The 13,114-nt window shown below is 41.5% G+C and overlaps 1 protein-coding gene across 2 annotated transcripts in view; it reads left to right on the forward strand.

Moving 5' to 3' along the window:
- The first annotated feature begins 2,799 nt into the window (after positions 1-2,799).
- Positions 2,800-13,114, forward strand: part of atxn7 (ataxin 7) — a 24,300-nt gene continuing 13,985 nt past the window's right edge. Inside the window, exons 1-4 of one of the 2 annotated variants that reach the window (XM_072451624.1) lie at positions 2,800-2,959; positions 7,215-7,293; positions 10,836-11,051; positions 11,297-11,365. In XM_072451624.1, the coding sequence (XP_072307725.1) occupies positions 10,844-11,051; positions 11,297-11,365 (277 nt within the window). In that variant the 5' untranslated portion in view covers positions 2,800-2,959; positions 7,215-7,293; positions 10,836-10,843. The remainder of the gene's footprint in view (positions 2,960-7,214; positions 7,294-10,835; positions 11,052-11,296; positions 11,366-13,114) is intronic. The other variant, XM_072451625.1, reaches the window with a different exon arrangement.

Below are 13,114 nucleotides of genomic sequence, written 5' to 3' on the forward strand. Positions count from 1 at the left end.
ATGAGTACTACTGCCCCCTACTGCCCTCTACTGCCCTCTACTGCCCTCTACTGGTACCGACTGGTACCGCCATGTACAGAGTATGGCTTATTTTTTTTCTTCCTTTGAATGATTTCCGGCAGACTGTACGCAGGAAAGCGTAATGCTGCCACCCACAGGTAAGATCAGTTACTACTACTTAACTCTTCGAGATCGGTGAAGAGAAATGACGCTCCGTCAGTAGAGCGGGAGTTAACCGATTATGAAAACATTTTGGTAATTGAAAAAAGCTTTAAGCCCCTGAACAATTGCTACAACTCAGATCTTCCAAAATAATCAGTCTGTGAGTATGGCTCTGTCAGCCATACTCCCATTAAATCCCAATAAAGATCCCAGATCCCAATAAACCAGACTTGTCTATGATAAGTATTGATATATTATCATGGGTTGGACCGAGCTCTTCTTTGATTATCATAAAGCCTGTCAACTGTAACAGCCTCGATTGTAGCTAGTTGGGTTTCAGATCACATAATTTAATAGGCCTTGACCAATAATTTTTTGTTTGCAAAAACATATACATAAAAATGTCAGTTCCATTTCAAACTTTATTTACTGGAAGAATGAGTTGGAACTTTTCCATAAATCTCTTTATTTATTGAGTCCAAAAGTGCATTGTAACGTTTATTGTATTGGTCTGGATATCTAAAGAATTGAACTGTACATTTTATTTGTTATGCCATGTGCTTAAATAATAACTTATTTTTGTTATGCTTCAGTTCAAATACATTATATATTAATGTTGCAAATATTTGAATATATGTTTATATTAATGTAGCAAAAATGGAGCCGAGTCACTCTACTTTGCATTGCTTTTGTCTTGGACAATTTTTGTGTTATATAAATTATATAAATATAAACAGAATCTTGAATTTTATTGTTCTTTGGTGGTTTGGTGCGAACAGACTGGAAAGAAGGCATAGATAGGACCTAATACAAGTATAACCATTTTTTGATGGGACTATTGAGACACAGTGATCACAGATCACAGAGCTGCAGAAGCTGCACTAGCACTGATTCATGATTGTAGCAGGTGCTGGGCTCTAGGTGACCAAATAGGGTTAAACTAACTGAATTTCCGCTTTGAAACTGGCAACCCAAATGTAAGGCTCTTATGAGACTAAATTCGCTTTGTGATTGGATAATCTTCTAAGAACCAAAACACCAACTGACAACGTAAACAACTTGGCCACCAGCATGTGTTTTTTTTAGGATTTTTGGACCTGAAGGTTTTATTTAACAGGAAAGGTGGGTGTTAAATGGGGGATGAGAGGGAAGGGAGGACATAAGATAAGATAAGATAATGCTTTATTGTCCCACATGGGGAAATTTCATTGATGCAACGCAGGTAGATACAGAGGAAAAGAACAGATCACTTATAGTAAGTTTGAAAAACACTCTCAGTAGAAGATCTCTTATAAACAAAAACTCCTATAGACAAAACCTCCCATTTCCCAACAAGGGATGGAGGGGAAAAATAATAAAGATAAAAATAAATAAATACCATTCCATGTGATCACGACAGTAATTGCACAGTAATTGCACATGAATTGCACAGTAATTGCACATGAATCACGACAGTAATTGCACAGTAGGACTAACAGTGTTTGTTATAAAGTCTGACAGCAGCAGGAAGGAAAGACCTGCGAAACCTCTCCTTCACACAGCGAGGGTGGATCAGTCTCTCACTGAAGTTGCTCTCCAGAGCGGACAGAGTGTCCTGCAGGGGGTGGCACTCATGGTCAAGCATAGATGTGAATCCAGCCAGGACCCTTCTGTCCCCCACCTCCTGCACCGAGTCCAGAGCACAGCCCAGGACGGAGCAGTACATGCAGTACATTGTCAGAATCGGGAATCGAACTCACAACACTGCGGCCAGAATCAAATGAAAAGGTTAAGGCACATAAGCTTAAAAAACAAAAGTCCCATTTACTTCAGATTCTTTTACGTCCATTTCCAGGTCGGCTCCGTGTTGTCCTGTCCTTAGTCATCAATGCAGTTTGTGTCATCCATTTTTTTGTGATTGCCTTTTTCCAGCTGCCAAAGATATCCATTTATGCTAACCCTCGGCAGGGGTTTTGAGGCCCAAATACATAGCTCTGAACTTGAGGTGGATGGTGGTGTCAAAAAGAGGTCTGACAGTCCCAGGACACATGATGATGATGTGCCTCCTGGCAACCACAGTTTCTCCAACATTCAGCCCCTCCCTGTGCTTAATGAGCACTTTGACATAGCGTTATAACGGGTTACATTCTTCCAACAGAATTCTCTCCAAAAATTTGATTTTGAGGTCACATTTTCCCTCTCCTCATCCTGCAAAACTAAATTATCCTCTTTTTCCCATTTAGTTTCAATGTATTTAGTAGATTGGTTGTCCAGATCATTAATGCTTTTATATACTTTAGATATTATTCCCCTTTGAACGTTCTGATTTATATGCCTTAATAAATATTTCAATCAAAGGGGTATAATACTCATTACTTTGCTTTATTTCTTAATTATCATAACTTCTTATTAGGCTTCTTTTTTTTTTTTTAAATAAATGTGTCTTGATGCTTAAAGGGAACTTCTGAGGCTCCCTAGGGGCCCTGGACCCCACTTTGGGAAACCAACTCAATAATGACATTTTCATATTCTACATTGATGGTTTTATGTTTTGTAGCCAATGCCAGTTTGATCATTGTTTGAATTATGCTTTTAAAACAGGACATTAAAGCAAAGGGGGAAAGTGCGTACGTGCGTGGTGACGTCTTGGTCCCAGAATGCAGTCTGGTAAACAGACATGGACGCACCAGGTGAAGACCTCCACAGAGGCTGAGCTCTCACTCGCTCCTTTTCACCGCCTTTCGTCTTTTATCCAGTGCATCCAGCTGATTTTTGTCTCTCTAGAGTCTCGGTTTGATCCACCGCAGCTAAAACACCGGTAAGAGCGTAGTTACTGTCAGTTCGAGACAATTGCTTATTTCTTGTGCTGTGCTGTCAGGCTTTGCCAGCTTCCTCGCTAATGCTAATGGCTGGAGCTAGCAGGCTAATGTAGCCACCAGTGATGGCTACGTCTGTATCTGCCTCTAACCCACTTTCACCCAGGGACATTTGACAAACCCTACATTCGACACCAACCATCCGACGCATTGGCGCATTGACGCGTAATGACTACAGGACACTTGTCACAGAAAGGGACACAGCCTGGCGACTATTAAGGGGAGTGTAGCTGCTAACACTCTGAAACTACTGCCTCCATTTAGACATGGCCAGCAGTCTGAGTACTCGCTTTCAATGCAGACAAAAACAAAACGGAATGACTGAACACGATGTGACAGTTAAATGTCACAAGTTGCATTTTAAATTGTATCCCACATTCCTGTTGTTGGTGGTTTTGGTTGACTCCCCAAATAATGTTAGGCCTTAGAAGAATCTCATGTAACGTTACTTGCCAATGTCAAATCTGACCAGGCAAGAGTTCATCCAAGAGTGAGTTCAGCTCCAGCTAATAAAAGTACATGTTTCATCACAGCATTAGCCTTAGATGAGTTTTAGTTTATTTTTAACTTTACAAGCCTATCTTTAGGATGGCATCACAATGTAGTTGGAAATGTACTGGCTTTTGGTCATAACATCAAAGAGAATCAAGGACATAAGTTTGGAAATTCTTGTCTTTGTCGTTTTTGTTCCAATTTATACACCACACCACTGTGAATTACAAACTGCAATTGGTGAATATAACGGGCTGTTTGCTGTCCGAGGGATCTCAGTTTTAGTTTAAGCTAGTCTGTCCTAACAACAGCTCATTTGTTTACCTGTTGCTATGGTGAAGCCCACAACGTAGTGATTATTGACCTTATTGCCTGAACAGAATGTGATTAACTACCTGGTGTGGTATTCAAAAATAATGCACTCCAATGGGCATTAGAATACTCTGACCATGGTGTTCATGCTCTGGAGTGATGTGACACACTTGTTACTACTGCCATCTTCAGGACGTTTGGCTGTCTCATAACAATGGATTCCTCTTCTGTAACATCCCCAAAGACCCTGTTTGTCACCATAAATGTATTGCTGTGGTCAGGAGGGTCCAGTGGACTTACAGAACTCTCTGTGGTCAGGAGGGTCCAGTGGACTTACCGAACTCTCTGTGGTCAGGAGGGTCCAGTGGACTTACAGAACTCTCTGTGGTCAGGAGGGTCCAGTGGACTTGCAGAACTCTCTGTGGTCTGGAGGGTCCAGTGGACTTACAGAACTCTCTGTGGTCAGGAGGGTCCAGTGGACTTACAGAACTCTCTGTGGTCAGGAGGGTCCAGTGAACTTACAGAACTCTCTGTGGTCAGGAGGGTCCAGTGGACTTACAGAACTCTCTGTGGTCAGGAGGGTCCAGTGGACTTACAGAACTCTCTGTGGTCAGGAGGGTCCAGTGGACTTACAGAACTCTCTGTGGTCTGGAGGGTCCAGTGGACTTACAGAACTCTCTGTGGTCTGGAGGGTCCAGTGGACTTACAGAACTCTCTGTGGTCAGGAGGGTCCAGTGGACTTGCAGAACTCTCTGTGGTCAGGAGGGTCCAGTGGACTTACAGAACTCTGTGGTCTGGAGGGTCCAGTGGACTTACAGAACTCTCTGTGGTCAGGAGGGTCCAGTGGACTTGCAGAACTCTCTGTGGTCAGGAGGGTCCAGTGGACTTACAGAACTCTCTGTGGCCAGGAGGGTCCAGTGAACTTACAGAACTCTCTGTGGCCAGGAGGGTCCAGTGAACTTACAGAACTCTGTGGGCAGGAGGGTCCAGTGGACTTACAGAACTATAAGATAAGATATTCCTTTATTGTCCCACATGGGGAAATTTCATTGGTGCAACGCAGGTAGATACAGAGGTAGATACAGAAGAACAGATCACTTATAGGAAGTCTGATAAACACTTTCAGTAGAAGATCTCCTATAAATAAATAAATACTCCCATAGACAAATAAATAAATAAATACCATTGCATGTGATCACGACAGTAATTGCACATGAATATGTGTCACGACAGCACATAGATTGCACATGAATTTCACAGTAATTGCACATGAATTGCACATGAATTCCAACAGCAATTGCACATATGACAGAATTGCACATCAGTATTAGGTTAGGTCAGTATTGCGCCGGGATAACGTGACGATCTCCGGGTAAGACGACTGTTCTCCGCAGTTTCATGAGTTCCTCGCGGTACGGCGCCGGCCGGGGGGCGGGGCCGGAGCCGGGGGACTCAGAGCCAAGACACATCGCAACGACACGACGAAAACACTCAATCCAGCCGAATAAAGTCAAAACAAGTTAATTAAAAGCGATTCCAGTGCGTGTCCCGATCGTTCGTGAAGTTCCTCTTTCATATAAACGTGTATATAAACGTGTACCGACGACACGCCGTACTTTAGCGCGCCCGTAGGGCGCGGGGAGGGGGGGCTGGTGGGCTCGCTCGGAGCTAGCTCACGTCACAACAACACAACGAACGCAACGAAAAACGCTCAAATCCAGCCGAAAAAAGTCAAAAACAGTTGAATTAAAAAACTATTCCAGCGCGTGTCCCTATCGTACAGTAAAATAGAAAAAAATATACTAACTATATTTACAAAATATAGGAGATAAAGCACAATAAGTGTGAGAAAGAAGAGAGAGCGTTTACACCGGGCTGCCAGCTGTACCAGCGCCTTATGACGAACTATGTGTCATCCCCCAATTTGAGTCGCTTTCCAAATCTAAGTCAATCATGCTAGTCGTTAGCTTTACTATTTTTTCATCATTTAAAACGTCAGACATAATAAAAAATATGCTTTGTCTGTTGTAGCTTTAGTTCATCGGTCATTTTAGTTAAATAGTTAAAGAAAGTTTCTGTCCTGCCATAGTCACAAAACACATTTAAAATGACTCTAAATTAACTTGAGCTTGGTGTTTGCTTGGATTTACTAGCAGTTAAACATTGGGCTCATAGTTAACTTAAAGAAAACCTGTTTAAAGATAAAAGTGATATATTGCATGTTTGTAGTTTGTCCACCTGCGTGTTCAGGGCATGCTCTGATGTAATTTTAATGCAAATTTGCCACTGAATGGTGGAATCCCAAGCCATTTGTTTCCGATTGTTAGCTGCTGGCTAACACTAGTTTACACATTATTTCATGGCTACGCTAATAAACGTTAGCCTACTTGCAGACAGTTTTAGCAAGCCTAATTTCCCATATGTTATATTTTAAATAGTCACTCACCCGCACACAAAGTTCATGCTCTTGAAGCTTTGACGGACTGTCCGGTGCAAGGAAGGTTTGATATAAATGTCCACAAAAGTTTTTTGTGGCAAGTTATCACTGCTTTTGAAGTGTTAGCGACTCGCAGCAGTAACTAAGGATCAAAACCCATAACCTCCGTCTTCTAATAAACTTTCATTTTCATGTTTTATGGGCATCGGCATGTGGTGACATCCTCAAAATGGCTGCAGTAAATAAGTCGTGTGATTGATATCCATGAATACATTTAGCGATGGTTAGAAAAGGGTGTTAGGTTTTGGAACGGGGATATGGTTAGGAAAAGGTTTAAGTTAATATTGGAGTCTAGAAACTTTTATATTTTCAAAGTATCTACATTTGGGTTAAAACTTGTTTATGGTAGTTAGTTTAGGAACTTACGAAGAGTGAGACTGGTCACGCGTCACACGCGTCAGATGTGCTTATTTCCATGATGCTGAAATAGATATATGAAATAGAGGAGTTAATTTGTCATTTAGAACAAAATTAAACTTCTCTCACCTCAAATTAACAGAAAATTATGCTTTGCTTATTGATTCTGTAGAAATCCAGGATGTTTTTTAGTCCATGTGATATTTTTTGCCTTTCTTTTTTCATCGTTAGACACGTACAGAATGAGCGTGTTCCCGATTGGCTAATCCACCTGTCAATCACACCATCTGAGCTCGGGGAGATTAGAGTTTCCAGACTGATATTGACCATAATAGCCTTAATGCCGTAGTTGGCAGACATGACATAACTAATTTATAATGAATGGGCATTGTTTAAGAATCAGGATACAGTCCATCACAATATATCGCTGTATTGTTATTTTAAGTACAGACCTAAAAGACACTGACATATCTTTTGTTTATTCATGGTTTCATCCCAAGATGAAAACGCTCTAACTTTGACTTTCTCTGTGTTTTCAGACTTCTCTGCAGTGTCTGCCAATGAACAGCTACTGATGTGGATCGACTGACAGTGTTAAAATTAAATCACTTTTGAAAGGTAGGCTTCAAATAATGGATTTTAATCAACTTTTGTAATATTGTTTGAAGGAATACCTCCACTTGAATGTTCACTAGAGGTGCTCTGATCAATCAGCTGCCAATCAAAAATCTTGCGATCTGTGATCTGCAAATTGGGCTGATCAGACTCATCGGTCACTCTTTACATCGTCATCACATTTGCCGTGAGGTAGCTGATCTTTAAGTTATTGCAGTAGTGTTGGTGAAGCTCCTTATGAAACCCTCTTGGTTGAAATGCTGTGATGTATCCACCGTCTGCTCCCGCTCGCACCTCGCCTGCTCTTGGAGTGGACAACAACTGTAAACACGCACGGAACCACAAGCTCACCTGCAAGCCTTCTAGTTATATATTTAAACTAGAAGACTAGCAGCCAATATATTTAATAATGTAAATTAGATAGTTTATAGTCAGCGTGTCAGACTATATTTATTTTAAATTGGGTTTATTAAGACAACATCAACAGATATCCTGCCTCTTAACAGTAAGTTTAAAGGCTGAAAGTTTGTTTGAACAACATTCGTTTTGATTTAAACTATTGAAGTGAGTTAGAGCCTGCTGCGAGCCTAATTAATGCGTGTGCATCACGGTAATTAATATGCATAAATTCCAACCATTAACGCCTCTTTTCACAACTCATTTACATGTCAATGTAAAAAGTACATGGATACAGTCATAATCACTTTACAGTAGCCAAAGAGAACGGTCTGTTTATAATGTTGTGTGTTCATGTGCTAAGCACTAACTAAAGTTAACGAAAGAAACAAAGCATCAAAATAGACACATTTTCAACACTCGCCGCTCAGACGGGTGGTGAGTGTTGAAATAAGATTTCTTTTAATGCCGACTTCAAACAATTGTCCATAGTGAATATAATCCAGCATGTTGTTGTCTACAACACCAGCAGCAGCAGCAGCAGCAGCAGTAGCAGCAGCAGCAGCGTGTTCTAACGTTAGCTCCACACTGACCCTTTGATAAAAGATAAGTCCTATGTTGTGCTGAAGTTCACTTTTATTCTTGAATTAGTAGCAGAGTTCAGAGTATTTAAATCCAGCGCTGCCTCAGTCAGAGTGACACAAACGGGAGCGTCACTATGAGCTGCATTCAGCTGCACTACAACATCTCAGAAAAGTGGTGCTGCACTAAATATTGTGTCATTAATCTGTCAGTAAATTGGATGAAATGATTGTACTCTAAAGAGTCTAAGATTTAAAACAATGTATAACATGCCCAGGTGGACAGAGTTTGGCCTATAGCAGACAGTTCTCCAAGTGATATCAGCCAAACGGTAAATCAGTCGGGCCCTACTCGGCATACAACTAAAAACACATTCATAGGCCCGAGTGCGATAAGAGCCACAATCTGCTTTCACAATCTGCAGCTAGAGGTAGGAGATATATGGGATATATATATATATATATAACTATTGTTGTTTCGGAGATATGCAATATTAGAACATCAAGTAATGTCTAACATTACAATTTTTTTTTTTTTTTTAAATGACAGAAAAAAGAGCCAATAAACATGGGGCTGGTTAGTATTTGGTTTGGAGACTTCTGGACTGCCAGGTGCCACAGTGGGGCAGTACTGATGTGTCCTTGGGCAAGACACTTCATCCACCTTGCCTTCAGTGTTCCTGTATGTTGCTATATGAAAGAGTGTTGCGAGAGTGAATGTGGGACTACGGACACAAATTAGCCCATGGTTACAATCTGGCGTGTTCACGCAGTGTCTGCCTGTCAGGCGGACGCTCTTCCATTTACAGATATTCTGTGGAGCCAGAACCACTCAGGAGAGACACTTCTTATTATATTAACGTTACTGATGCATTGTGAAAATATTGTCTGGATATTGTTATCATGATGATATTAATTTTTGGCCCTCCTCATATCGCCCACCCCTGAAGCCTCCGTGTCTGTGAGGAGCTGTGTGAGGCTCTTATTAGCCTTATTTATGCACACACATGTGCATGTGAACACTATTACATACTTTAACAAACAAACAAACTGAGCAAAAAATAACAAAAACATGTTATGTGATTGATATTCATGATCAGGAATCATTTTGGTCAAGAAAAATGCACTGAAAACCCAAGTCGCATTAAATGTCATTGACCAAGTTGGTGCCAATACTTGGTGAGATGTCATGAATGTGCCAGTGGGGGAATCCTGGTACTACCATAACATGTGCATTTACATGTGCATTTACGTATGTTGGCATTTAATTTACGTAAAGCTGCATTGTGTTTGGCACATATGACACATTTTTATGTTGCACATCATGTTATATGAAATTGTTTTTAGCAAAAGTTATCTTTTATGAGAACATGATTACTTCATATCCAGAGACACAGACAGGTCATGTTGGAATTTAAAATCAATTCGTTCTCAATTGACCTACCTGGATAAATAAAGGTTAAATAAATCAAATAAAACATATATACATACCGTATATAGCCTATACTTATTCATGGGTTTCAGTCACGTGACTTATTTTTGTCATTTGTTTGTTATGAAAAACGGTGCATGAAACTGAAACTGGTTGAGACTTCAATAAGACATGTTCTGGGCTTTGAGGCTCATTAAAACTGTCTGCAAGTAATGTTTATTAGCATGTAGCCACGCAATAATATGTAAACTATTATTAGCTAGCTGCTAACTACATGAAACAAACGGCTCAGTCTGGAGTAATACCTGTAAGTCCACTTTTTCCTTCTGGCCACAAACAGGATCTTTTTTGGATGTTACAGAAGAGGAACCCTTTGTTTTTTTGTTGGCACAGCCCACAGCGCAGCAAGCACCTTCCGTCCTCAAGATGGAGGTAGCAACTAGAGTGTGACATCACTTCAGACCCGTGAATAGGCCGGAGTTTGTCAAAGTGTGTACTCTGGTGATACTTCTGTTTCAGTATGTGATTTATTTAGAGTAAATCTATTCATGTTTTGGTCCTCCCATGGGTCGGTCTAATTCAGACCATGTTTAGTCCTAGATTAATCCTGATCAAGTCTGGGCTTAGACCTGGTACTCGGAAAGAGAGATTTTATCTTAAGTAGTTCTTGGGTTGAGAAATGTTAGATCATGTTAGGACTCAATAAAATGAGCTACTAATCCTAAACAATTAACTGATTTGTAAGAAAGCCCAACCCATTGACATTATGTGTAGATGGGCTGTCATTCTATACAAGAAGTCAAAAATGTAAGCTATAACAAAATACTGTGTTTTTGGTGTTCATGAAATGTAGCTCATTTTACGTAATTATTAAATCGGCTAAACGCATTTATTTTTCTATTTATCCTAATATTTTCCAATCAATCAATCAGCCAATTCAAACGCTCATTGGAAAAAAAAGTCCGTTTGCAGTGTGACCTTCATGCTTTGTTTTTACTGTCGGGCCAGTTGAGTAGCTTAAAGCATAATTAAAAGCCGACTTGTTGCGTGTCGGTGCCGCCGGACACGCGTGTGCTCGGTGTCCCGTCCCCCCTCCGCGCGCGCGCTCATGCCCCTCTTGTGTTTTTACATTGTAGCGGAAAGAATGTCGGAAAGGGCCGAGGATGACGTCAGGGGGGAGCTGCGCCGAGCGGCCAGGCAGCAGCAGCTGAAGCAGCAGCAGATCCAGCGGGGAGAAGGCTCCACAGCAATGGCGACGGTTGCGGAGCGGAGATCCCTGCCTAGCCCAGAAATCATGCTGGGACAGCCGTGGAGCAGCTGGGTCGACGCCGCCAAACTCCACGGCAACGACGGTGAGCTCCCCGCGACGCCCCCGGTCCCGACGTGCGGCGGCGAGACCGGGCGAGACCGAGCGCGACACTCGCTGCTCGTGTTCGTCTGTCTTCTCTCTTTTTTTTTTTTTTTTTTTTTTTGGTGTGTTTGCCGATTGCGTGCAGTTTTTTTGGGGTGGAATATTAGGAAATCCGACCGGAAGCGACGGCACGGACAGGCGAGCAAGTGCAACTATTTATCTGTGTCGAAATCTTGTTGTTTTCAGGTGCTGAATTGGAGGAAAGTTTTAAAGACTTGGGGAAAAATCGCGAAGCCATGCGTTTGTGCCGAGAAGGTAAGTGTGTGTTTCCCCCCCTGTCGGGCCAAAGGTGTGCGTGGTGTGTGGTGGGTTGGCACACACTTAAAGAGGCACGATTCACACACTTCTCTGCGTTATTATGTTTGGCTGAGTAGATCTTTATCCACTCACTGTTGTTGAAGGTGAGCCGTTTTGATAGTTTTTACATTCATCATTAAACCTGTGTCTTCCCTATTCCAACTTTCACAAACTACATGTTCCTATTACAGACGACCAGCTTTATTATTACCTACAATTTACATCCTTTTTAGTCCTATGTAGTATGTTCTCGTCCTGCTGGGGCTATAGCTGTCCATAGCCTCATGTTCTAATAAAATAAAGCTCTTTATATTTGAGTCACACGTTAAACAAACAATAGAAACTACTTGACATGATGCAACATCTAAATAAAAAACCTTTTTGAGGAATACTATGCATTTTTAAATAAAGCGGCATATTTAACACAATTTAATTTGCCAATGACATGTAATCATTTTATAACCACACATCTGGGTGTTAATAAACATTGTTTTGCAAATTAGAATAGAAAATATTCAGTTTCCTGTGAGAACAGATCATCATTCATATCATCTTAAGAACCTACCCAACTTTGTTCATAAGAAAGTATACTTTGTAAGGATACATTTGTTTATTTAATGCTATTACTAAAAGCTATTCAAATATAAAGTTTGATCATGTCAAGCTGCAAACAGTGAATCCGTTTGATAAACACCCAATGAGAAATTGAAGAGAGAGTGACCCTACGTGCACGGCTTTCATCATCATACTGTCTTTGCTGGTCATGTTGGAAATGAAACATCAGTGTTAGTCCTTTTAGATTTCATGCGGACTTATGCCTTATGCTGTGTTAAGTGTTATTTACAGTCTGCTGCTGCATTTGCGTCAGTAACAATGGAACGCCTGTGCACACGGGTAACTGAAAAGAACATTGCACAATTTCTGCTCAACTGACATAACTTGGTGCTTTTGAGGAATGCTCCCAAATGCACATGGCTCGTTTTAGCCAGTTATTGAGCGCTTGTTTTGACAGAACAGTCATTCAAATTCAGGACCGTGGGCCGAGCCGGGCTCCCGACACACATGGCGCTAACATGTCACCGCGTCTGTCCGTGCCGCGGGGCAGAGCGGCACGTGTCGCTCAGAGGAGTCTGCGATACAGCAACGCTCCCGTGGCGTTTGTGTGCGGCGTTTGGGCTTCCAACAAGTGCACGACTACACTTCTGTCATGACTCACCAATAGATTTATATCACGCCGTTGTATCACACACCGTCCATGATGGTAGTGACTAATCGTATCGCTTCATTATTCATTTTTCTACCTGAATTAGTCACGTCTTTAAAAAGGTTCTCCTGCTCAGATACAGCCGTTGCTCTGGTCGTTCATCCCCGCTGTTGAGGAGGATGCTGAAATGAAGCAGGTTCTCATTCTGATTCTTTCTGGCGCTCATACATCGAGGTCTGATTCCACACATTTGACTTTGGTCCGTCCTGATCCTGAAAGGGTGTCACGTCTGGCCGGTTCACTCGGGTCAGGACGGGGGCGGAATCTCACCGGACACACTTTTGATTCTTGTCGTGAAACTCGTTTGTAAACTGGTACGATTTAAATACGTATCAAACAAAATGTATAAATATAATTGAACAAAATGTGCCGTTTGTTCCGTAGAAGCCGTGACACAAAAAGGATCTGCTGCTGCTGAAGTGCTGCTACAGTGACTTTGAACA

Source organism: Eucyclogobius newberryi, unplaced genomic scaffold (assembly GCF_026437365.1).
Source record: "Eucyclogobius newberryi isolate DKJ021-1_F unplaced genomic scaffold, fEucNew1.0.hap1 SCAF_19, whole genome shotgun sequence".
Taxonomy (NCBI): Eukaryota; Metazoa; Chordata; class Actinopteri; order Gobiiformes; family Gobiidae; genus Eucyclogobius; species Eucyclogobius newberryi.